Source organism: Oratosquilla oratoria, chromosome 15 (assembly GCF_046742065.1).
Source record: "Oratosquilla oratoria isolate Oo_2021 chromosome 15, ASM4674206v1, whole genome shotgun sequence".
Classification (NCBI taxonomy): domain Eukaryota; kingdom Metazoa; phylum Arthropoda; class Malacostraca; order Stomatopoda; family Squillidae; genus Oratosquilla; species Oratosquilla oratoria.
This window is the reverse complement of record NC_134791.1, coordinates 30,642,076-30,669,200: the sequence shown is the minus strand read 5'-3', so window position 1 is coordinate 30,669,200 and position 27,125 is coordinate 30,642,076. Positions and strand designations below refer to the sequence as shown.

The following is a 27,125-nucleotide window of genomic DNA, read 5'->3' as shown; positions in this document are numbered from 1 at the left end:
AATGAAATGGGTGTGAATGGTTTTTATGCCTTTTTCTTTTTGGCTACCTCCCTTGTAAGGAGGAAAAAGCCTTGGTATATGTATAATTATTAAGTACATACATACATACATATACCAAGGCTTTTTCCCCCTTACAAGGGAGGTAGCCAAAAAGGGAAAGGCATAAAATCATTTCCACCCATTCCATCCCTGAATACACTCCACACCCCTCCACCCTCCCTCTTATCTGAGCACCTCCTGGATGACGGGTCATCCCTGCACCTTGTCCACTGCCCTAGGTCAGAAGCAGTATCGCAAGACACAGCACATCCACAGCAAGGCCGCTTCATTAAATCGGTGACCCCCCTCTCCGTCCCCCCATTGCATAAAAGGAGAGGACGGGGAGAAATCCCTTCGGGCTGCGTCAAATTTTGCTCACACATACTACCTCACCCCCCATCCCCCCACCCATTCCACCTCATGCAAATACATTATATATTTGTGAAACCTATTATAGGAGTTTTCCAACCAGCACCCTAAGGTTTGGGTCTTTTAATGTGCGTGGATGTGGTACAGATGAGAGTAAAAGGGAAGAGATAGGTAGTATGTTTGTGAGAGGAAAGATGGATGTGTTGGCTTTGAGTGAAACTAAGATGAGAGGGAAGGGCGAGTGTGAGTTTGGGAGTGTAGTTGGGAGGTTCTCAGGAGTGAAGAGAGGGTGAGGGAGAGAAGGGGTGGCTATACTAGTAAATGAAGTGATAGGTAAATGTGTAGTGGAGTGGAAGGAGGTTTCTTCAAGGTTAATGTGGATGAAGGTGAAACTGGGAAAGGAGAGGTGTGTTTTTGTAAGTGTATATGGACCTAGTAGTGAGAGAGTGGAGAAGAAAGGGAGGCTTCTTGGATAGATTTAACCCCTTCCATACGGTGCCGCACACGTAGGCGTCATGGGGAGCTAGTGTATTCGCGAGGCTGCCATATCGGCGTCTTGATTATATTTATTGTAGTCGCCCCTCCATGATGACATTCTTTCTAATTCTTTTGTAATCGCATTTTCTATGGTTATCAAAATTCACGGGTGAAGAGAGAACGATCGATATAAGCGGTGACTATATTTTATGATGCGAGTATTATTACGACACGTCGTACGGCTGGCATTGGCTGCTGCCACCGAGATCTAAGTCCATGACGCCTACGTGTGCGGCACCGTATGGAAGGGGTTAAATGAGTACATAGAGGGATTAGGGAGGAATGTCAATGTAGTGGTACTGGGAGACCTTAATGCTAGGGTAGGAAATGAACCAATTGATGGAGTGGTTGAGAAATGTGGAGTTCCAGGAATAAATCATAGTGGAGAATTGATGGTGGAGATGTGTCTAGAGAGTTGATAATAGCAAATACAGTGTTTCGGAAGAAAGTCAAGCAGAAGTACACATGGGAGAGGGTGGTGGATGGAAGGGTGGTAGAGCGTTAATGGACTATGTAGTGGTAGATAGGAGTATAATAGGAAGAGTTAAGGATGTACATGTTCTAAGGGGAGAGAGTGGAAGAATATCAGATCATTTTTTGGTGGAATGCAAGTTGAGAGTGGAGGATAGATGGAGAAAGAGGAAAAGGACAAAAGGTAGGGAGGTCCTTAGGGTGAACTCTTTAAATGAGAAGGAAAAGGAGAAGAAATACAAGAAGAAGCTGCGAGAGGAGTGGGAGGGAGTGAAGGAGGGAGTAGAACTAGGAGTGGAGGAGGAATGGGGATGGTTCAAGGAGGGAGTCATAAGGTGTGCAAAGATGGTGTGTGGAACAAGAAGGATGGGAGGAAATAGAAGGAAGGGTAGCGAGTGGTGGGATGAGGAAACAAAAAAGGTTTTAGAAGAGAAGAAGCGAGCTTTCACAGATTGGTTACAAAATAGGATGAGGGAGTCATATGAGAGGTACAAAGAAAAGAGATGTAAAGCACAAGGTAAAGGAGGCAAACAGGAGAGCAGGTGTGAAATGGGGTAAGAGTATGACAGAAAATTTTGAAAGTAATAAAAAGATGTTTTGGAAAGAAATTAAGAGAGGAAGAGGAGGTGAATCAAGTAGAGAAGAAAAGGTAAAAGGTGCAGATGGAGAGATGATAATGGAAGAGAAGGCAGTAAGAGGAAGACGGGCAGAGTATTTTAGGGAGTTGCTAAATGTGAAGGAGTATAGGGAGGGTAGTAGTTTCACAGGGATTACCTTGATAAGTGTAGTTGGGAAGGCTTATGGGAGGATCTTGATTGAGAGGATTAGGAGAGGAACATGGAGCATAATTGGTGAGGAACAGTTTGGATTTAGGACAGGTAGAGGTTGTGTAGATCAGATTTTTGTGGTAAGACAGATATGTGAGAAAGCTATAGGAAAAAGTAAGGATGTTTTTTGGGCTTTTATGGATCTGGAAAAGCCTTATGACAGGGTAGACAGGAAGGCACTGTGGAAGGTGCTGCAGATATACAGGATAGGAGGAAAGCTTTTAGGAGCTGTGAGGAGTTTTTATGAGAGTAGTAGAGCATGTGTCAGGATTAGAAATGGAGAGAGTGAGTGGTTCGAGGTAAAGGTGGGACTTCGTCAGGGACGTGTTATGTCGCCCTGGCTGTTCAACTTATATATGGATGGGGTGGTACGGGAGGTAAAAGTAAGGTGATGAGATGTACAAGGGGTGAAAGTGGCAGCAGACTGGAGGAAGTGGATAGATTTAGATACTTAGGTGCGAATGTGGCAGGGAAGGGTGAAGTGAAGATGGAGGTAGAATGTAGATTGAGAGAAGTGAGGAAATGTCTTGGTGGATTAAAAAGTGTAATGAGAAATAGACATTTGGGAATGGATGCTAAGAGGAGATTGTATGAAGGAGTGATTGTGCCAACAGCACTGTATGGGGCAGAAACATGAAACATAAGAGAGGAAGAGAGAAGGAGTTTGAATGTGTTTGAGATGAGGTGTCTGAGAAGTATGATGGGGGTTACTAGGCTGGATAGAGTGAGAAATGAGGAGGTGAGGAGGAGAACGGGGGTGGTAAAGGAGTTGGGAGATAGGGTGGATGAAAGAGTATTGGGATGGTTTGGACACATGGAAAGAATGAGTGAAGAAAGACTAGTAAAAGAGGTATGGAAGGTAGATGTGGAGGGAGTGAATATGAGGGGGCGACCTAGGATGAGATGGACTGGATGGGGTGAAAGGGGTTTTGGGGAAGAGGGGAATGTCTGTAGAAGAAGGATGGGAGAAGACAGAAGACAGGTGAATGGAAAATGGTTGTATATGGATGATGTTAGTGATCCATGAGGTGGAATGAATGGGGGGTGTGGTAGTATGTATGAGAAAAATTTGACATAACCCGAAGGGATTTGCCCCCGTCTTATCCTTTTCTGCATGAGGGGAAGGGGGGGTTAACGATTTAATGAAGCGGCCTTGCTGTGGATGTGCTGTGTCTTGAGTCACTGCTTCTGACCCAGGGCAGTGGACAAGATGTAGGGATGACCCATCATCCAGGAGGTGCCAAGATGAGAGGGCAGGAAGAGGGCAGAGGGGAGTGGAGTATGTAGGGAATGGAATGGGAGTGATTTCTATGCCTTTTTTTTTGGCTACCTCCCTTATAAGGGGGAAAACCTTTGGTATATATATGTGTCTGGGTTTGAACCCACCTTTAGCCTAGAAGAGGAGAGTAGTACGAGATAACAGAGATGGAAGCGGGGTAGAGAATTTCTCTTATTTCCAGGTAGTATGATGTGCCTATATTACATCACTTATAAGAGTCACCTTGATTTTTACAAGCAGGAAACCCAAAGCTTCACAGTGGCAGGTAATAGTTCCGGGGCACTTCTGGGTAAGGTATTGGGAATGGTGTCTGCTGTATTAGTGTGATGGTTTCTATGTGACTTACTTATTTTAGCTGGAGAAGAGGAGCCGTTATCAGTGTTCTACATACATACATATACCAAAGGCTTTTTCCCCTTTATAAGGGTGGTAGCCAAAAAGGGAAAGGCATAAAATCATTCCCACCCATTCCATCCCGAATACACTCCACTCCCCTCCACCTTGCCTCTTATCTTGGCACCTCCTGGATGACGGGTCATCCCTGCATCCTGTCCACTGCCCTGGGTCAGAGGCAGTGTCGCCAGACACTGCACATCCACAGCAAGGCCGCTTCTTTAAATCAGCGAGACCCCCTCTCCGTCCCCTCATGCAGAAAAGGAGAAGATGGGAAGAAATCCCTTCGGACTGCGTCAAATTTTTCACACACATATTACCTCAACCCCCATCCCCTCACCCATTCCACCTCATGCATCACATCATCATCCATATACAACCATTCTCCATTCACCCATCTTCTGTCCTCTCCCGTCCTTCCTCAACAGACATTCCCCTCTTCCCCAAAGCCCCTTTCACCCCATCCATCTATCTCATCCTAGGTCACCCCCTCATGTTCACTCCCTCCACATCTGCCTTCCATACCTCTTTTACTAGTCTTTCTTCACTCATTCTTGCCATGTGTCCAAACCATCCCAATACTCTTTCATCCCCCCTATCTCCCAACTCCCTTACCACCCCTGTTCTCCTCCTCACCTCCTCATTTCTCACTCTATCCAGCCTAGTAATCCCCATCATACTTCTCAGACACCTCATCTCAAACATATTGAAACTCCTTCTCTCTTCCTCTCTTATGTTCCATGTTTCTGCTCCATACAGTGCTGTTGGCACAATCACTCCTTCATACAGTCTCCTCTTAGCATCCATTCCCAAATGTCTATTCCTCATTACACTTTTTAATCCACTAAGGCATTTACTCGCTTCTCTCAATCTACATTCTACCTCCATCTCCACTTCACCGTTTCCTGCCACATTTGCACCCAAGTATCTAAAACTATCCACTTCTTCCTGTTGCTCTCCCTTAATGCTCACTTCCAGTCTGCTGTCACTTTCACTCCTTGTACATCTCATCACATTTACTTTTACCCACATTTATCTTCATTCACACACTCTCCTAAACCCTGTTACCTTCTTCAATCCCTCCTCTGATCCTGCTACAAGTGCAGTGTCGTCCGCAAACAACAGCTGGCTCACCTCCCACTTTTCTCCATTTTCTTTAAACATCTTCAATCCCTGACCCACCACCCTTGCATTTACTTCTTACACCACCCCATCCATGTATAAGTTGAACATCCAGGGCGACATAACACACCCCTGACGAAGTCCCATCTTTACCTTGAACCACTCACTCTCTCCATTTCTAATTCTGACACATGCTCTACAACTCTCGTAAAAACTCGAAAGCTCCTAGAAGCTTTCCTCCTATCCCGTATATCTGCAAAACCTCCCACAGTGCCTTCCTGTCTACCCTGTCATAAGCCTTTTCCAGATCCATAAAAGCCCAAAAACATAATTACTTTTTCCTATAGCTTTCTCACACATCTGTCTTACCACAAAAATCTGATCTACACAACCTCTACCCGTCCTAAATCCACACTGTTCCTCTCCTAATCATCTCAATCAAGATCCTCCCATAAGCCTTCCCAATGCACTTAACAAGTTAATCCCTCTGAAACTACTACACTCACACTTGTCCCCTTTTCCCTTGTAAAGTGGAACTATACAGGCACTCCTCTAGTCCTCTGGCACTCCACCCTCTCTACAGCAAACATTAAATAACCTCACCAGCCAGTCCACCATCACTGTACCTCCTTTTTTTTGACATTTTCCATGGCATCCATCCAGACCAGGTGCCTTTCCTGCTCTCATCATCTTAACAACAGCTTTCACTTCATCCTTCTTTATTTCTCCTCCATTTTCTTCACTCATCAGTCATTTTCTTAGCACTTCCCACTGCAACTATCTTTCCCTCCCTATCCTCTTTCACATTTAACAACTCCCTAAAATTCTCTGCCCATTTTCCTTACTGCCTTCTCTTCCATTATCATCTCTCCATCAGCACCTTTTGCCTTTTCTTCTCTACTTGATTCGCCTCCTCTTCCTTTCGTAATTTCTTTCCAAAACATCTTTTTATTACTTTCAAAATTTTCTGTCATACTCTTACCCCATTTCACATCTGTTCTCCTCTTTGCCTCCTTTACCTTGTGCTTTACTTCTCTTTTCTTTCCTTTGTACCTCTCATATGACTCCTCGTCCTATTTTGTAACCCATCTGTGAAAGCTCGCTTCTTCTCTTCTACAACCTTCTTTGTTTCCTCATCCCACCATTCACTACCCTTCCTTCTATTTCATACTGTCCTTCTTGTTCCACACACCATCTTTGCATACCTTGTGACTCCCTCCTCGAACCATCCCCATTCCCCCTCCACTCCTAGTTCTACTCTATCCTTCACTCCCTCCCACTACTCTCTCAGCTTCTTCTTGTACTCCTTCTCCTTTTCATGTAAAGAGTTCACTCTAAGCACCTCCCTACCTTTTGTCCTTTTCCTCTTTCTCCATCTATCCTCCACTCTTAACTTACCTTCCACAAAAAAATGATCTGGTAATCCCCACACCCTTAGCACACGTAATCCTTAACTCTTCCTATTCTACTCCTATCTACCATTACAGAGTCCATTAATGCTCTACCACCCTTTCCCATGTGTACTTTTGTTTGACTTTCTTCAGAAACACTGTATTTGCTATCATCAACTCTCTTTCTAGACACATCTCTACCATCAACTCTCCACTATGATTCTTTCCTGGAACTCCACTACTATGTGAAAACATACAGGAAACATTAACAAGTTGAAGGATAGTATTAGGAGTGGTCTTCATTCCCGTCATCATCTCTTCTCTGGCCGTCCCACAACCTCACTAACCTGCAAGTGGTCCCATGGGACACACTCGCGCAACCCAGCCACATGACTCAACCCAGAGCTTTTGAAGTATTAAAATTAAGTAGTTGTTTGATCAGGGAGGGATCAACAATTTTTCTTCTGTTTGTTGTACATGTTTGTGCAATGTTAATGGGACTGTTTTTTGTGTTCAGTCCTCCTTGATCAAACTACTTAATCTTAATACTTCAAAAGGACAATGCCCCTGATTCCATTACCAGTTTGGCCATCAACAATATTATACATAAAGTTGTCCGCCCCACAGCTGAACGTACCTCCTGTCGAGCAAACATTTGACCAGAGGTCAGTTTGACCTTGGGATCATCACAATTTGGGCTCAATCAGACCACACAATAGTATTCTTACTTCCCCTTTATGCATCTCTTAGTATATTTAAGTTAACCCATCCTCTGTTAAACCATGCTGAAGAGCATCACAGTTAGTGATTGCAATATACGTATCTTCAAATATATTTTCTCCGATAGTGGGATATTTAATTTATCTTACCAATGTGTCTGAACATTCACTCGATATATATACATATACATACATACATATATATATATATATATATGTATATATATATTAAAAATAAAGTAAAAAATAAAAATACTTACTTTATATTTGTTGGAGCCAACCGAGTCAGCCACAAGATGGGTAACACCCTCATGAAAGACATTTGAGTAGATACCAGCCATCCTCTCTACTTTCTGCTGTATCTCTTCCTTTTGCTCCTTCTGTAATAACAAATAAGAAGTCTATATGTCTATCTATATGCCAAGGGGATTTCCACCTTACCAGGGAGGAAGCCAAATCAAATGGCATATACCAACTCCAACTCATTTCATTCCCATCCACCACCCTTTCCTTACCTCTCAGGTCCTCATGGATGATGGGTCATTTCTGTATCCAGCCCACTGCCTAAAAATATCCACTTCCTCCACCCTCTTTCCATTCAGACTTATCTCCAACTCACTGCCGCCCTCTCCCTTGTACATCTCATTACCTTTTACCCACATTTACCATCAACTTTCTCTTGCTGCATACCTTCCCATAATGCATCACTAACTCCCTTAATCCCCCTCTGATCCTGTCACAAGTGCAGTGTCACCAGCAAACAACTGGTTCACCTCCCACTTTTCTCCAGTTTCTTTAACCATTTCAAAACACCTGCCCACTATCCTTTCATTTACCTCCCGCACCACCCCATCCATGTACACACAGCCATGGTGACATGACACATCCCAGACACAGTCCTACCTTTACCTCAAACCACTTATTCTCTCAGTTTCTAATTCTAACACAGGCTCTACTTCTCTCATCAACACTCTTGACTGCTCTTAATAGTTTTCCCCCAATCCCATATATCTGCAAAACCTCCCACAATGATTTCTTGTATACCCTATCATAAGCCTTTTCCAAGTCCATAGTCCCAAAAAACATCCTTAACCTTTCCTAAAGTTTTTTCACATATCTTACTACAAAAATCTGATCCATGCAACCCTTACCTTTCCTAAACCCACACTGTTCCTCACCAATTACTCCCTGTTCCTCTCCTAATCCTCTCACTTAAAACCCTTCCCAACTACACTCAACAAACTGATCCCTCTAAAAGCACTACTCACATTTGTCCCCTCCCTTTACCCTTGTAAAGTGGAACTATTCTAATATATGAAGTCACTCCGAGTAATAATAAACAGAAAACATGATCAAACCAGTTCTCAGAATTCAGGGATCACTCAGTTACAACTACAAAATCAATATAATCAAGACGCTGACACCAGCATCCTTGTACACTCACTTGCGATTCATCATAACAAAGAGGTTAAGTTCTTTGGCACTGTACCCTCTCTTAGACACATATTAAACTAGCCAGTCCACTATTACTGTATCTCCCTTCTTGTTTTATAGTAGCCAGTTATACTTAAAGGTTTATTTGGAAGTTGTCTTTATCTATTTTCTTTAGCACTACATACAATGCTGTAGATGCATAGTAAAGAGAGATTCCTATAACCTGCTTTTATATAGTGTTAAGATGATGAAAGCAGGTAAGGCACCTGGTCTGGATGGATGCCATGCAGAATGTCTAAAAAAAAAGGAGGTACAGTGATGGTGGACTGGCTGGTGAGATTATTTAATGTTTGCTGGAGAGAGGGTAGAGTGCCGGAGGACTGAAGGAGTGCCTGTATAGTTCCACTTTACAAGGGAAAAGGGGACAAGTGTGAATGTAGTAGTTTCAGAGGGATTAGCTAGTTAAGTGTAGTTGGCAAGGCTTATGGGAGGATCTTGATTGAGAGGATTAGGAGAGGAACAGAGGGAGTAATTGGTGAGGAACAGTGTGGAATTAGGACAGGTAGAGGTTGTGTAGATCAGATTTTTGTGGTAAGACAGATATGTGAGAAAGCTATAGGAAAGAGGAATAATGTTTTTTGGGCCTTTATGGACCTGGAAAAGGCTTAGGACAGGGTAGACAGAAAGGCACTGTGGGAGGTTTTGTGGATATACGGGATAGGAGGAAAGCTTCTAGGAGCTGTCAAGAGTTTTTATGAGAGTAGTAGAGCTTGTGTCAGGATTAGAAATGGAGAGTGGTTCGAGGTAAAGGTGGGACTTCGTCAAGGATTCGTTGTGTTGCCCTGGCTGTTCAACTTATACATGGATGGGGTAGTGCGAGAGGTAAATGCAAGGGTAGTAGGTCACAGATTGGAGATGGTTAAAGAAAATGGAGAAAAGTGGGAGGTGAGCCAGCTGTTGTTTGCAGACGACACTGCACTTGTGGCAGGATCGGAGGAGGGATTGAGGAAGTTGGTGACAGAGTTTAGGAGAGTGTGTGATAGAAGAAAGCTGAAGATAAATGTGGGTAAAAGTAAGGTAACGAGATGTACAAGGGGTGAAAGTGGCAGTAGTCTGGAAGTGAGCATTAAGGGAGAGCGACTGGAGGAAGTGGATAGTTTTAGATACCTGGGTGCAAATGTGGCAGGAAAAGGTGGAGTAAAGGTGGAGGTAGAATGTAGATTGAGAGAAGCGAGTAAATGCCTTAGTAGACTAAAAAGTGTAATGAGGAATAGACATTTGGGAATGGATGGTAAGAGGAGACTATATGAAGGAGTGATTGTGCCAACAGCACTGTATGGGGAAGAAACATGGAACATGAGAGAGGAAGAGAGAAGGAGTTTGAATGTGTTTGAGATGAGGTGTCTGAGAAGTATGATGGTGGTTACTAGGCTGGATAGAGTGAGAAATGAGGAGGTGAGGAGAAGAACAGGGGTGGAAAAGGGGTTGGGAGATAGGGATGATGAAAGAGTATTAGGATGGTTTGGACACATGGAATGAGTGAAGAAAGACTAGTAAAATAGGTATGGAAGGCAGATGTGGAGGGAGTGAGCATGAAGGGACATCCTAGGATGAGGTGGATGGATGGGGTGAAGGGGGTTTTGGGGAAGAGGGGAATGTCTGTTGAGGAAGGACGGGAGAGGACAGAAGACAGGGGTGAATGGAGAATGGTTGTATATGGATGATGTTGTGATGCATGAGGTGGAATGGGCAGGGGATGGGGGGGGGGTGAGGTAGTATGTGTGAGCAAATTTTGACGCAGCCCGAAGGGATTTCTCCCCATCTTCTCCATTGTGCATGGGGGGACGGAGAGGGGGGGTCGCCGATTTAAAGAAGCGGCCTTGCTGTGGATGTGCTGTGTCTTGCGACACTGCTTCTGACCCAGGGCAGTGGACAAGGTGCAGAGATGACCCATCATCCAGGAGGTGCTAAGATGAGAGGGAGGGTGGAGGGGCGTGGAGTGTATTCAGGGATGGAATGGGTGGGAATGTTTTATGCCTTTTCCTTTTTGGCTACCTCCCTTGTAAGGGGGAAAAAGCCTTGGTATAGGTATGTATGTAATCAGTGTTTCTTTCTGATGTCTAAATCATGTGATTACAACTGTTCAAAGTTATGTTTGGCAGGTGGATACCAACACCAAAACATACAATTAAGATAAAATAATTTGTCCTCACCTGAAAGCCTGTAGAGGTGATGATGAGTCCCTTCATGGCAGTATTGTGAAGTGGAAATGGTAGATCTGGGACAGATTCCTTTCGGTGCAGACACGTCAAGAGACATCGTGGACCCAGAATCCTGCTGAACAATGATAAATTAAAAGATTTCAGCTAAGAACGTCTTCCATTTTAAATGGCGCCCCTCTCTCTCCTTTTTTATATGTCAAAAAACAATTTCATCCTTATAATGGGGGTGGCCAATCAATTATTACCCACAATGTTCCTCTCCCAATGTATGGGAGAGGAACATCCTGGCCCAGTCACTCTCAGCACACTTGTCCATTCTTGCTAACATCACAAGAGAAAACTGCACCTCGTTTCTTCCTCAGCAATACTGATAATTTATCCCTGGTGCAAACTTCTTATATATAAAAGGTTGTTAACTTAGTCTATACATTTATCTCCAACCCTCTGCCACCTGTGCACATTCCTAATTGTTTCACACACACTAAGAGCTCATAAGAACATAAGAATGAAAGAGACTGCAAGACACCATAAGGACTACACTAGACAGTTCCAAGTCCATTACTACCTATCATCCTCATCCATAAAGTTATCTAGCCTTCTCTTAACCACTTCCATATGGTGACGCCTACGTAGGTGTCATGAGGAGCAAGTGGGTACTCGATGATGCCGACATCAGCATCTTGATTATATTTATTGTAGTCGTACCTACGTAACCTCCATTCTTTCTAAACTGGCTTCATCATATTTTCTATGGTCATCAAAATTTACAGGTGAAAGAGAACGAACGATTGAGCACTGACTTTATTTTTTATAATGTGATTATTATGATGCAACATCACACGTCGGGCAGCTAATGCTGCCAGACGTGCGATGTGCCCCGGAGTGAAGAGGTTAAAATAAATGATAGTTTCAGCACTCACTACATGGTTACTAAGTCTATTACATTCATTGAACACTCTACTGGTAAACCAGTTCTGGCCTATTTCTTTTAATATAATTTTGTCCAATTCAAATCCATTACTGTGAGTCCTTCCCTGTTGTCTTAACATGATGACCTTGCCTGCATCACCTTGTTAAAGCCCCCAATCCACTTGAACACCTCTATTTGATCACCCCGCAATCTGCATCTTTCCAGAGCGTAAATTAAGGTACCTAAGCCTGTCCTTGTAAGGTAAATTTCTGGTGCCCATGTATCATTTTGGTCATTCTCCTCTGTACTGATTCTAGTGAATTATCCATTCTACAGGATGGAGACCAAAACTGTACCGCATAGTCAAGAATGGGTCTATCACCAGATAATTTGATAATTACCTCTGCATTTTGTTAACCCCATCCATCAGCCTTTTGCCTAGCTATCACTACTGGCACCACTAATTCACAAACAATTTGCAGGCATCTACTCTACATCAGAGGTTCTCAAACTGGGGGTCCCAACCCCCAGAGGGGTCGCGAAATAATTTTGAGGGGTCGCAATCGAGATCGAGATCCATACAAGCTTATATACGTACATGCATATATACATACATACGTGCGCATGTACATAGGCTACATGCATATATACATATATAGACAGGCAAGCAGATACACGGAGACAGGGAAATGCGTTATAGTGATTGTCAGAAATTCGTTGTTTTTGGGGAAGTGGGTTGCGACTCTATCGAAGTAATTTGTAGGGAGTCGCAGCCAAAAAAGTTTGAGAACCCCTGCTCTACATTATCTTATCATGATCAAAGCAATTCAAGCTTATTTTCAAAATATGTTACCACCATCAGGAGGTACAACCCCGAGGGATTACCCAGTCTCCAGACTCAGCCCAAAATCTCTCTTTATCAACTTTAACTGCATTTCTTACATCTTTTTACACATGGAGATTTGACAATTAGTAATTACTTTCCTCCTCCTTTCACTTGTGACTGACAATTCACCAATACATAATCTAACAGATAATAGTTCAGTTTCTTCCCAGAGAGATTTATGAGATGGTCAAAGGCAGCCACTGTGGGTTTTCCATTTCATGAAACTCAAGGCAACAGTTATATGGACTTCATGCTATTGTACATACATTCATACACCAAAGGCTTTTCACCCTTACAAGGGAGGTAGCCAAAAAACAAAGGCATAAAATCCACTCCCATCCATTCCATCCCCACATACTCTACTCCCATCTACTCCCCTCCCTCTTATCTTGGCTCCTGGATGTGGAGAGGAAATATATACACACACAAACCAGATACAGATTTTTTTTACATACATATACCAAAGGCTTTCTTTCCCCTTACATGGGAGGTAGCCAAAAAACAATGGCATAGGAACCACTCTCACCCATTCCATTCCCTACATACTCCACTCCCCTCTACCCTCCCTCTCATCTTGGCACCTCCTGGATGATGGGTCATCCCTGCATCTTGTTCACTGCCCACAAGACACAGCACATCCACAGCAAGGCCGCCTCATTAATTCTGCGACCCCCACCCCCCTCCATCCCTTCATGTAGAAAAGGAGAAGACGGGGAGAAATCCCTTCGGGCAGCGTCTATTTATTTTTCATACATACTCCCTCACCCCCCATCCCCCACCCACTCCCCCTCATGCATCACAGCATCATGCATGGACAACCATTCTCCATTCACCCCTATCTTCTGTCCTCTCCCATCCTTCTTCAACAGACATTTCCCTCTTTCCCAATGCCCCCTTTACCTTTTTATAATTCCAATACAACACCATTACTCTCCTAATAAGCCCATTGATATATTTTGAGAGAGAGAAATACCTTGGTTGTTTACAATTCACTGGGCTTGTTATGTGTATGCTCAGCTCTGTTAAGACTAATAATGACATGGTTCTAATGCCATTATAAAGAAGCCTTTGAAGTTAAATTTCCTTTAGTAGGATCTTAACCTTTATATAGAATGCAGATACAATACAACCTGAGGCAATGAATACTTACACACTCTTAAATTTTTTCGATGAAAGATAAGTGAAAGCCTCTCCTTCAAAGGGATCACACACAAATATATCCTGCTTGACTGGTTCCAGATTATAGATTTCTGATGCCGAGACCCACACGGTATCAAACCCATTCTCCTTACAGGCCTGTAAAATATATAATATAAAGACACTTATTTGGCTGGATATATGTTCTTATGGGGCCACTAATGTGTATCTGCAAGATGAATGTGATAATCATCATCCTGCTGTCTATTTTCAAAACCCATTAACACCCTCACTTTGACACTCAGCCACTGGATTAGAAACAGTATCCCTCACTATCAACTTTGGATTTCCTCCAATTCATAACATATGGAAAGCTACCATATGGTGAATATAAGTATTTTGTTAGTGAAAAGAAGTACTTCTACCTTTGGAGATATTATCACACTGAAGAGGTGGTCATACACATGGAAAAGGAGATGACGGAGGACAGCAGAAGGCAAAAGTAATCAATAATAGTTTTTGACTGAAAAATGCTGCCTCCTCTTCATCCTACTGTAAGCTAGTGGCTGAGAAACCATCTTATATTTAGACAATGTAGGCAACAATCATATATTTCCTCCCTGTAAGATCTATAGGAGGTCTCAAATATTACTACTGGTTGCTGTGGGCCTGTAGGATTCCAGTCAGTAAAACTTGATCTAGCTGCAGAATTAAAAATCAATCAATCAACCTGTTGCTTTAGGTCAGTGGGCCAGATAACTGAGAGAATGACAAATGAAGGCTGCATAAAAATTTTGTTTAGTACACATTGAATATTCTACAAAAGTTTGAGAAAAATAATAATTAGAAAAAATAATATAATATAATATAATATATATACATATGTAAGGTAACCACTTTAGGAAATAAACAAACGGAGCAGAGCGCTTTCGTATATTACATCTTCAGTGTAAATTACAAAGAAAGAGGGTACAGCAAACATAATATAGTATGACAAGAGCATAAGGAACTACACTAGGATAGATGTTTGTTACACTATTTCAAGGAAAACTTATTACAATTCTCAGCCTAACAAACCCAAAGACCATAATAACCTAGTAGTTTTACCTTACCAAGAAAACTTAACTATTGTTCCTAAATCACTCAAGAATTCTAATATCAATGTAGCCTTCAGAAACAATAACACAATCAAACAATATCTAATTAATAATTCTAAAAATAGCCAAAAAGGCTGTGTACAAAATTCCTTGCAAAATATGCGATAAAGTCTATATCGGCCAAACAGCAAAAGATCTTTCTGTTAGAATGAAACAACACAAGAAATGTGTCAAAGACAGGAATGAGTCAAGTGCCATTTTTAAACATTTAAGCACTTTTAATCCCCCTATCAACTGGGAAAATGCTAGAGTGATTACTTTCAACAATAATTGTCGAAAGAAATTTAATTGAAAGTTGTCTGATTAAATTTACAAATGATAAAAACTTTAACTTTAACATAGGATTGTATAAGATAGATAATTATATTTGCAAGAAAATAGCCAATAATTACCAAATGTATGAATGCTGGATGTGTGATCAACGCCCGGACAATTCGTCCACCACCTCTCCTAGTGTGGTTCCTTATGCTCTTGTCATACTATATTATGTTTGCTGTACCCTCTTTCTTTGTAATTTACACTGAAGACATAATATACAAAATCACTCTGCTCTGTTTGATTATTTTCTAAAGTGGTTACCTTGCATTTATAAAACACACGTTCCTAGTGTTTTTATTGCACATATACATATGCACACATATATGTACAGTGTGGCAGTAGGCCGTAGTTTGGTGACACCTGCCTTACATCTTTCTTGCAGGAAACCCACAGCTCCCAGGTCACAGACAACAACCACTAGATTGGTCCATAGGGCACTCAAGGAAGAAATATTACGTTGATGTCTGGTTTTGGCTACAGTGGGGTAGTGTAAGATTAAGTGCTCAGTGCTTTTTTATTTTTTTGTGACAGTTATACATGGGGCAGCTGGTTTCTGTGGCTAGGCCTATTTGGTGCTGGTACTGTTGCAGTGCTAGATGGTGACCTGAACACAGTTGTGCTAATGTGGTTCTTACTTCTTTTGGGAGGAATTTTTCTGTGGAGCTAATGTTTGGAGGGGCATGCTGTAGTAGAGCATTTGGTGGTCAGTCTTGAATGTGTTTTGAGACCAGAGTGCAAATATAGTGTATGATGCAGATGGTAGGTGGTAGTGGATATTTGAGCAGTATGCTGTTGGTGTAGTCTTATTTTCAAATGGTTGCACTTTGTGGTGTAATGTGGTAAGTAGAGTTGAGGGCTTTTGCATACTACTATGTTATCATTTTCATATGATATTCTATGGGGATGATTTTGATTTCTGTGTGTAGGTGTTCTATTGGGGTAGTTTGGTGCATCCTGTTGTTATTCTTAATGCTTTATTTTGTATAATTTGTAAGATGGCATTTTCCCACCCTATCACAGTGGGAATCAGAGAAAGAAAAGGTAGAATTATACAAGTGGTAAGGAATGTGTTTAAGGGTGTAGCATAAAGAAGGGACAACAACAACAATACAAATGTATCATTACTTTATGAGTACATATTTTACTCACATACAGGAATAGTAATGATAAGTGTATGAGGATAACACTTATATTGATGAATATGTGACTATGGTCCATAGGGGTGCTCTCAGTCACTAGACACAACCACCACATAAGGACACTGAACACCTCATCCTACAACACCCCACACTAACAATCCCTCAACAACACCATCACTTCCTTCAGTAACTTATGGGTCTGCCCAGTGACCGTAGCTGGTTACCTGGGAACTGTAGATCTCCTGCAATAGACCTGGAGTGATGGACTGACAGACCAATATTATTTCTAAAACCCTTAATTTGTACTGTATATTCTCCACTATGATCTTAATCATGGGGGAGTAGATTGTGGATGCACAGTTTAGTGTGATTTATATGATCCAGCTATACACCACAGGCTTTTTCCCTCTTATAAGGGAGGTAGCCAGTCAGGGCATACACACACTTCCACCCACCCTCTTGTTTCCCTCTCAACTTATATAAAGTACATGTATATGATGCACCTAATGTTCTGAGCACATAGGTCTATTTCTATTTCATAGGCTTGTAAGTGGGGAGCTGATGTCAGTTTGCATCCTTGACTAAAGAAACTGGAAAAGTCATAAGTTTGATGAAGAAATACAGTCCAGTCCTCAAACAGTATCAGCCCAATGTAACTGTACTCCTAGGCAGAGGGAACAGTGTTCAGAGGCTTGAAGATAAGTAATACAGAGAAAGTCTCTAATGTTTATGCCACAGGACAACATAATGCAAAAATGTCCATTGTTAATCAGATATTCTTGTAAAGGGTTTTCACTACTAACTTACCTGGTATGTACAGATCTGGATGTTAGAGCACTCATTTTCCTTCAATCCAGCAGGAATAACAAAATAGAGTTTGACATTTACATCTTGGGAACAAACACTTGCTTCCATTTTCTAAATACCTGGAAAATCAAAAGTTACATTTATGCCAAACTGCTTACTAACAGGCCAAATACAACAATGAAAAATATACTTCCATTGAACACATATGGTATAATAATGACATAAAAATATAAGAATGAAGGAGCTGTAAGAGACCATAAGGCCTACACTAGGGAGTTCTATATCCATTACTACCTATCATCCCCATTCATAAAGTTAACTTACCTTGTCTTAAAACAACCAATAGTTTCAGCTCTCACTATATGGTTACTAAGTCTTTTCTATTCATTAACAGTTCTATTGGTAAACCAGTTCTTACTTTTATTTACTTTACTTTAGTGTGTTTATTCTCGACTCCCGCTCCGTCTTTTTGACGCTCTGGGAATCACCCCTTATATCATCATTCTGGTAATTTATTACACTTTATAAAACTCACTAATTTGCAAGTCTTGAGTGTAACAATCACTGATTAGGTACATTTTCAATTTTTTCTTGGGAGGTCAATTAAATAGCCTTGGGGCAGATGTCCTGAAGGCCATAAATCCCAATTGAAGATTACATCTTAGTTCAATCAGCATAAAAGGATCATCACTACTTCTAAGTGATATAGCTGATCCAGGTAGATGATCTTCCTGTATTTGCCTTAGGTAATCTGGTTTTCCATATCTAATTGTCTAATATACCATGACACAAATATCAAATATAATTCTGGCTTTAATAGGAAGCCAAAGAAGCTGTATCAGTACAGGTGTAATTCTGTCATGCCTTACCACACCTTTTATCAATCTAGCAGCCCTGTTTATGATACACTGTAATTTCCTTAGCTGGTACTCTAGTCAGCTAATATATTTTACAAATGCAATATTTCTTGAATGATAGCCTGCCATCCTAACAATTTTGTCTATTTGTTCTTTCATGGATAGGTTTCTATCTATCAACACTCCTAAACCCTTTGCTGACTTACATCAATCTCATTTCCTCCGATATTTAGACTTTGAATATCCTCCAACCTACTCCATCTCTTTTTTTCAACACACATTCCATTTCATCCTCATTCAATTTTAATTGTTTCAAATCCATCCATTCCTTAATGTCCATCATAATCTCTCTTAGCTTTCTGTGTCATCAACATTAATGAATATTAAATAAAACTGATTATCATTAGCAAATAGCTTAAAACTTACTCCATGTCTCTTTAGTATATGTGATAGTTCAATTGTATAGATACAAAAAAGAATTGGACCCAGTACACTACCTTGTGGAACCCCCTCTTGATAGATTCTGGATTCCAGACAAGGAATTTCCTATCTGTACACAATAGGTTCTCCTTTCAATGTAGTCCTTCATAAGCTCCAGTGTCTCACCTTCAACATCAATATTTTTCAGATCTTCCACTAACAAATTATGCACCACAGTATCATTAGGAACACTGAAGTCCAAAAAGATCAGAAGACCACACTTTCCATCATCCATCAAAAGAATCAAATCATTTATCACAGAACATAGTGGAGTTCTTGCCTATTTCCTTCTTAAATCTAAGACTAAATGGAAGGTGAGGTTCCTAGCCTTCACCAGCCCATATCCCTTTCAGTACACTTCTTGAGACATGACACCAGAATGTAGGAAAATATCTTAAAAGATACGAGATAAAGCCACAAAGAAACTGAAAACCTCATACCCATAAATAAAAACATGAGGTATGATAATTAGAGAAAAAGTGGCATGAATAGTCTACATAATATAGTATAAGCTGGAACCATACATTTATGATAAAAAACATTATGATAATTGGAAAACAAGAGCAGTGCTCCCTTCCTAGAGAGTAGAGACACATGGGTTCAAGGAGGGCCAGTCCAGCAGCACACTTTTCACAAATATCATACAAGTACTGTGGGATGTCAAAAGAAAACCACCAAAAAGAACTGTTATAGTGATAGCAAACATAAAGGCATTAAACATGGTTCCCAAACACATACTATTAAAAAAGATTGCAGGCATCTACAACACTCCAACAGTTACAATGACAAGTTAAAAAAAATCTTAGCTGGCAGCATACAGGAATCCAAAACAATCAAATATTTGGTAAGAAAAACACTACAATGGAGTCCCCAAAGGTAGGTAGGTAGGTCAAACACCACCAGAGGCGCCATCGTCGATGACGAGCACAATAGCGCGTCATTTTATGCGCACGCCATGCACACGGCCAAATTTACATACCGCCGGAAATTTCATTCATACAAATGTTATGCGAGTGTATTTACTACGATCGTAGTAAATTTCAAACAATTACATCATCAGTTACGTGTTGGTACATAAAAACAAAAGATAAACATGGCGGCTTGCATTCAGCAGTAAATCGAAAATTGGTTTATGTTTCAGCGTAAAAAATGAGCTAAATAAATTCAGAAAACTGGCAACTAACCAAAATAAACGAAAACTACTAGTCTCGCGGATTATTCTAATACCAAAATAAAGGCAGCGTGTTACGGTAGAGCTGAGAAATCGGTTGTTTAATTTTTTTTTTTCTATCGGGTCGGATTATCGGATAACAACGTCAACATCCATCCCGCCATCTTATCTATCACTGGTGGTATGGATCAAACTTCACTCTATTAAGTTTCTTACTATTATGTTATTAGTGTAATAGACTTATAGTTGAATTATTTGAACTATTTTCTTTAAAATGTGTGATTTTCATGTAATTTGATCAAAGAGAAGTTACGTTTTTATCCTCCGTAATATTACGGACCACAGCTACGATTTGTCCTGCCCGCTATCTATGATCACTGGTGGTATGGATCAAACTACACTATTAAGTTTGTTACTATTGTGTTATTAGTGTAATAGCTTGCATATAGTTGAATTATTCAAACTATTTTCTTTAAAATGTGTGATTTTCATGTAATTTGACGGTATTCGTAGCTGTGGTGGGTAATTTTGCAGAGGATAAAAACGTAATTCTATGATCAAATTACATGGAAATCACACATCTTAAAGAAAATAGGTCAAATAATGCAACCATATGCTAGATTTTTATATAAAATTGTGCTTGTCAGTTAAAACCGTCATTGTTTACGTTTGATCGGCGATTAGTCAGACCGCACGTTTCGGCCCGATTCCCTCGGACAAAATAGGCCCGATTTAATTCCATTCAAAATGCAATATCTCGAGAACTAGGACAGCTAGATGGATAATTCAAATTGCATTATGATTATACTCATAGCGACTTTTTGCATCCCATGAGAACTACTTCAGCTCAAATATCAGGAATTCCATTTTCATGTTGACCTAGCTACCAAAGGAGTTAAATATCTCAAAGGTTGCAAAAGCAAAAGGCAAGTCTGGGATACATCATGATCATCTGTGAATCTATAACTACAGATGGGATTGTATGGTATAATATAATAATGGTTTCCAGCATCATCATCATCATGATCATGTGTTTATTTTTGCACATTTTGGTTTTAGAAAATTTAGTATCTGAATATTATAATATTGCCACAACACTATTCAAAGTACTCTTGACTACCTTAAGACATTACAGAAAGTCAACAATGACACAAGACCAAGTGTAAAAAAAACATTGCTAGTACTGAAGTCTGAATGCTGATCTAATCATCTAGAACTGAAAATTGTGTACGAATGTAAACTATGAAACAAGTTAAGTGAATTCTGACCGTGGCATAAAAACAAATTAATAAGTCCCGCTTGAAATGGATATATAAACATATATATTTATATCCTTGTATGAGGGAGACATAAATCTTCAACAGAAAGACTTGACACACCTCCAAGTAAACAACTAGTTCTTTGGATCCCAGATAACTTTACTTACCTGATTATCACATAACCATTTGCCGTTACTCAATAACATAGGACTTGCAGTTACAAAGCTGATATTGGCGTAGGGTTTTCAATAGTCAATATTATTTAAAAGAACTGTACAACACCCTGTTTCTGTGAAACAAAATTTATATTATTCATACGTTGTACTTTGACTTTAATGCTGAAGCGGGAATAATATTACTTATGAAAGATGTATAAATACAAAATCCTAAATGTGTGGTAATATAATATTTTAGAACTATTGTATAACAAAATTATTTACTGAAAATATAATATTTATCTTATATAAAATATATTACCCATATATTTTTATTTTCAAAATTCGAAAAATGTACTACAAAGGACAAGTACCGCTCAAGAAAAAACGTGCGAAAGACAGTCTCCAACGTAGGTAATATATATATTTTAGAACCTATCTAAACGAAAAACGATCGTGCTCAGTGGACGAATCATCAGCATGTAGATCCAATCATTCAAGTTCGTTATCTTCAGTTATTCACAATAATCTGACTCATCGAGTAGGCAAACAGGGATTGTCAGATTGAGATTCAAGAATACAACAGTAACGTTATAAGCAGACGACAGAACCCAAATACAAATTACACCACATGAATCCGTTTCGAATTGGCAAATCAATTTCGTGTACGAGTTCAACATGAAATGCATGAACAATTCTCATACAACCTTCGACCAGATGTTTAATTATTTTCTAATTCCAGGTATTCAAAAATAAACTTGGTATGTGTTCACAGACACATGGGTTGCGAAGAATTTGCATTTCATTGTAACGTAATTTTGAAGTACTTGTTAAACACTATCACCAATATATATAAGTGTTGGCACTAGTATGTAGTATTTAAAGGCAATTGCCTAACGTGTCATATAAGAGGATGTAAGATAAAGTACCTCGATGTGGTACAGTTGAGTTGCTGCATACTCGGGACAAGTATAATATATTTCATCAGTGGTCAGTTTCCTACACATTAAACCAGTTCCCCTTTACAGAGGTTATCCAGTGTTTTGGCTAGGACAGTTTTAGGTCATGACCCTTGAAGTTCTTGTTGCTTATCTTAAATCAAGGGGACGTTCTTGGGGCATCTTGAAAACGATGGGAATGATTGGTTCAAAACACTCTTTCTGCTGTCATTCATCATCATCATGATCATGCATTGATGATTGGTTGATGTGTTCAGGATAACACAAGTGTTGAAGTGAACAATTGGTATTTTTTTAGAGGTACACACCTATGTGGTAAGCATTAGAAAATTAAATATTAATTTTGTAAATTATAATATGAGGGGTGACTGAAAAATTCGTGACCTATGGTAGAAGGACACGAGATACAGACTTGAAGCTTTTTTCATACAAAATCTAATCTTTCATAAGCCGGTATAAGAATTTTCAAGCCTTTAACTTAATATTTTTTTGTTTTACATATAATTGATTTGGGACAGTAAGGTATTGTTAATTGTAAAGAAAATGGACAAAATTGGTCATCGGGCAGTCACTCAGTACCTCCACATCAGGGGTTTAACTCCAAAGGAAACTCATGAGGACATGGTGGCTACCCTATGAGACAATGGTCCTTCATACAACTTGGTTAAATAATGGGGAGCGGATTTCAAATGGGGCTGGGACAGCCTGGAATCTGGCCCTCATCAAGGAAGGCCTGCCACTGTCACCACTCAAGAAATCATTGACAAAATTCATGACCTGTTGATCACAGATCAGCATTTGACTGAACGTTTTATTGCAACAGAGCTGGGCATCCCCCAGGAACATATTCATGCAATTATCCACAACCATCTTGAAATGACGAAGGTTTCAGCTTGATGAGTCTCAAAACTTCTTGGATCTGATTAGAAGTGGCTGTGATGCAACATGTCAAAGTCCCAAAGAATAATCTTGCCATTTTTTTATGCTGATCCACAAAGATTTATCTGATGGTTTGTGACCATGTATGAGACGGGTTCACCACCTCCAGCCTGACTTGAAAGACCAATTAAAACAATGGAAGCATCATGGATCTCCAGCTTCAAAGAAGGCGAAGTCTGTGATCTCTGCAGGGAAGGTGATGGCTTCCATTTTTTGGGATTCTGAGGGGGTGCTACTGGTGGATTATCTGACAAAGAGTCAATCCATTACTGGACCATACTTTGCCACTTAATAAGGCAGGTGCGAGAGAAAATTAAGAAAAAATGGCGTGGAAAGCTGTCACTAGGGGTGCTCCATCAGGACAACATGCCAACGCACAAATCCACCATTGCTCTTGCTGCCATACATGATTGCGGCTTCCAGCTAGTTGAACATCCACCCTTTTCATATGATTTGGCTCCCTAAGACAACTATTATCCAAGATGAAAAAGTCACTCGGCTGTCAACATTTCACCACGGATAATGAAGTTGTTGATGCCATCAGAAAATCACGAGAGAAAAAAAAAAAATTCTGAAAATATTTCCTCTAAAAGTGTTGCTCATTAGCTATCTCGTGGCCGAGTATGGATGTTGTATCTTGATTTTTACTATCTAAAAAAATATAATACAGTACCCCCCACCCTACTGTGGCTGGGTCGTGTGCACTGCGTACTGCATATCACGTTTTCTGTTGTTACATATATTTGCTAACAAAAGAAGCTGCGTATTTTGCACAATATTTATGCTTTTGTATGATAAATAATAGCATATGATATGGCAAAAGAGACCTGACTGCGTAGCGTACAGTGTGAATCATCCATCAGAAAATCACGAGAAAAAAAAACGAATTTCTGAAAATATTTCCTCTAAAAGTGTTGCTCATTAGCTATCTTGTGTCCTAGTATGGATGTTGTATCATGATTTTTACTATCTAAAAAAAATATAATACAGTAACACCCCCACCCCTGTGAGGCTGGGTCGTGTGCGCTGTGTACTGCATATCATGTTTTCTATTGTTACATATATTTGCTAACAAAAGAAGCTGTGTATTTTCCACAATATGCTTTTGTATGATAAATAATAGCATACGATATGGCAACAGGGACCTGACTGCTTAGCGTACTGTCGTACAGTATGTGAACGTGACTTATTCATAGCTTGTCTTTCAAGTAAGTGAGATGTACTATTTTCTAGAGTTCAATTCTGTGCTCAAGTTGCAGTTCTGAACCACATCTTTGGTTATGAACTTGCATATATGCCATCAGCAAGAGGGACAACAACCAGTGCTGCCATAAAACAGCTTAGGATGGCAGATAAAGATCGTCTGTCGCCAAAGATGCATCGCGCCAAGAAAAGGAAAAGTGCACGCTTGGAACCTGAGCAATATAACCCTGGTGGATACTAACTGGATTCATCATATAAACCTGTAATTAATCAAAAGCTGGCAATAAAGAGTAGGGTGGTGCCTATGATACCCTTTCAACACCATAACATCCTAAATAATGAATGGGGACCAGTAGCCATGAACAAAAAACTATGACGCTCATTCCTGAAAAACTTGATTTTTGCACATTTAACTTGATTCATATCCAAAACGCCTTCACTGATTTTCAACTGCAAATCCTTTTTGGATTCAGCATAATTGGGAGAACATTTGGAGGCAGATTTATGTCATTCAAGGACTAGTAGGATTTTTTCATATATACATTTTTTTTTCCCTTCAACTTTGGATTTTTTTTTTTTTTTTTTCCTCCCTCATAACAGACTGATCAGAACATAATTTTGACTCCGTTTCTTCATCTATCTTAGCCCATTATAAAGACAAAAAATAATCAATATCCATCAAAGGTCTATCCTCTGAATCAGTTTCAAAATTAAAAAAAAAAATTGCCCCTCGAAAAAAAACAAAAAAAAAAAACAATAAAAAAGTATAAGCATAAATGACTTGAAAACTCAGTGGTATCTTCTCTGGGACAAGACAGTTACTAGGAAAAAATCTCAGCCACTTTCACCCCAAACAAAAAAAGTTTGATTTTCTAATGGATGATCCTCTTAAAGGTGTATTTGGAGGACCAAGACTCAAGCTTCTGTGAAGAGGGGATCCGTAAACTCCACAGCTGTTGGAATAAGTGTGTAAACTTGCAAGGGGATTACTTTGAAAAATTAATGTATCAATTTGTCATGAAGTAAATTTTTGTACCTTAAGCAACGAATTTTTTAATCACTCCTCGTACATCAATGTATTAGATATTTTTCTTGGCAGAAAACAGTATCGGAAAACATATACAGAAACAAATAAAGTCACTTCGACTCCTTTAGATGCCACCATTGTTTTAGTAGATTCAGTCATAGACAATAACAACCCTGATGACCTCTAGAATTACCTCATCCATCCCTGTTGTTCTCAATCTTCCTCAAGTTCACATCATCATCTTCCACTTTTTGCACACTCATTGTTGGTCTTTCTTCGTTTATTCTTTCCTTATACCCAAACCACCTCCATTCTTTACTTTACATTTCTAACTATCCATTCATGTGATATCTATCATAGATCTTTAATCCTCCATCTCAAAATCATTGTCTTTCTACATTCCTTTTAATGGAAGAGGGACCAATGACAGGTTCCTTCTAGTGATGGTCCAGCAAGATAGGGACCAGAGTTGTATCACTGCTGCCTGTGGTCAAAACCTGTTTGCTCGACAGCACTTACCAGTAATGACCTTAAAACATCTAAGCATTGTATTTGTGCCTCAGAGAAAGCAAGTGAAATACTGTGATTGGTAACATAATCTGTTAACTTCAAAAGTCCAACTCTTATGAACTATATGAATCACTGATTCACCCACAGTTGGAAAATGCTGTTGCCATAGTCCCCAGATATCATTAAAGACATTGATAGATTGGAAAGAATACGGCAGCAAGCCACAAAACTTGTACCAATTACAAGAAATGGTGTATACAAAAACCACTTAAGGTATTTGACCCAAGACTGCTGCCTTCACCCATTTATCCCACCATTCACTACCCTTCTTTCTACTCCCTGCCATCCTCCTCCCACATACCATCTTTGCACACTGTCACTTCTTCCTTAAAATATACCCATTCTTCTTCCACTCCTACCTCCTCTTCCCCTCCCCACTGCCATGCTTTTCATCATCTGATATTTTTCTCCTTTTCATTCTCATTCAATTTGTTAACTCTGACCATCTCTCCTTCTCTACTTTTCCTCCACTCTTAATCTCTTCTATACACTGACATCTACATAGGCATCATGAAGAGTGAGTGGATCTACAAGGATGCTAGTGTTGGCGTCATGATTATATGTATTTTGTAGCTGTAGCCGACTGACCCCTGAATTTTGTGAACTGGCTTGATTGCATTTTCTGTGTTTATTATTACTCGGAGTAAAAGAGAACAAGTAAATCAGGAGTGACTTTATATTTTATAACATGAGTATTGTGATGCATCATTGAATTATTGTACATTAGGCATCTCATGCTGTGCTTTAGAATTTGACTTGTATTGAAAAGGTTAATTTCCATTGTACCAGTAAAATGATCTGACACTCCTCACTCTCCTCTGAAAACATGAAAGTCCAGAATTCTTCCTATCCTTCTTCTTGATATCACTACATAGTCTATCAATGCCCTATCAACCACTTATATTGAATACTAATATATTGTACCTTAGCAATAATTTGTTGGGATTTAAGTTTTAATAATGATATTTTCTCTTTTTACAGGTACAGATAAGCATACAATTTGAAATGGAAGGTTCCAGTGCAAAGTCTGCATTAGGTATTTATAAAAAACAGGTAAGTGTTTAGGGATATTGAACATTATTTATTTTGCCAAAAGCCCAACATATTGAAATACAAAAAACTTATGAGTATATAAGCATAGTTGATAATAGATCACTCAATCAGTGTGTTGCCCTTGGTCTCTTACAAAATACCTGTGGCCTTCAGGGAATGACAGCAGCCCAGGAGGGACTATAAGTCACTTAGAGAAGAGATATTGTGTGAGACATTGTAGGATGAGGTGTCTTGTGGTTGCATCTGGGGCTGTTTGAAACTGGCCAGGCCTGTTCTGTGTTAGTACTGTGTCCTG

At 39.9% G+C, this 27,125-nt stretch overlaps 2 protein-coding genes across 3 annotated transcripts in view; one reads left to right on the top strand and one right to left on the bottom strand.

Annotated features, from left to right (window-relative positions):
• mus101 (mutagen-sensitive 101) overlaps positions 1-21,266 on the bottom strand; it is a 53,390-nt gene extending 32,124 nt beyond the window's left edge. The window contains exons 1-5 of one of the 2 annotated variants that reach the window (XM_076198731.1): positions 21,092-21,266; positions 17,158-17,276; positions 13,750-13,895; positions 10,795-10,918; positions 7,408-7,527 (exon numbers count right to left, since the gene is read on the bottom strand). In XM_076198731.1, the coding sequence (XP_076054846.1) occupies positions 7,408-7,527; positions 10,795-10,918; positions 13,750-13,895; positions 17,158-17,265 (498 nt within the window). In that variant the 5' untranslated portion in view covers positions 17,266-17,276; positions 21,092-21,266. The remainder of the gene's footprint in view (positions 1-7,407; positions 7,528-10,794; positions 10,919-13,749; positions 13,896-17,157; positions 17,277-21,091) is intronic. The other variant, XM_076198732.1, reaches the window with a different exon arrangement.
• A 171-nt stretch (positions 21,267-21,437) lies between these two features.
• Positions 21,438-27,125, top strand: part of NO66 (Bifunctional lysine-specific demethylase and histidyl-hydroxylase NO66) — a 40,074-nt gene continuing 34,386 nt past the window's right edge. Inside the window, exons 1-2 of the mRNA XM_076198729.1 lie at positions 21,438-21,489; positions 26,759-26,830. Coding sequence (XP_076054844.1) covers positions 26,783-26,830 — 48 coding nt within the window. The 5' untranslated portion in view covers positions 21,438-21,489; positions 26,759-26,782. The remainder of the gene's footprint in view (positions 21,490-26,758; positions 26,831-27,125) is intronic.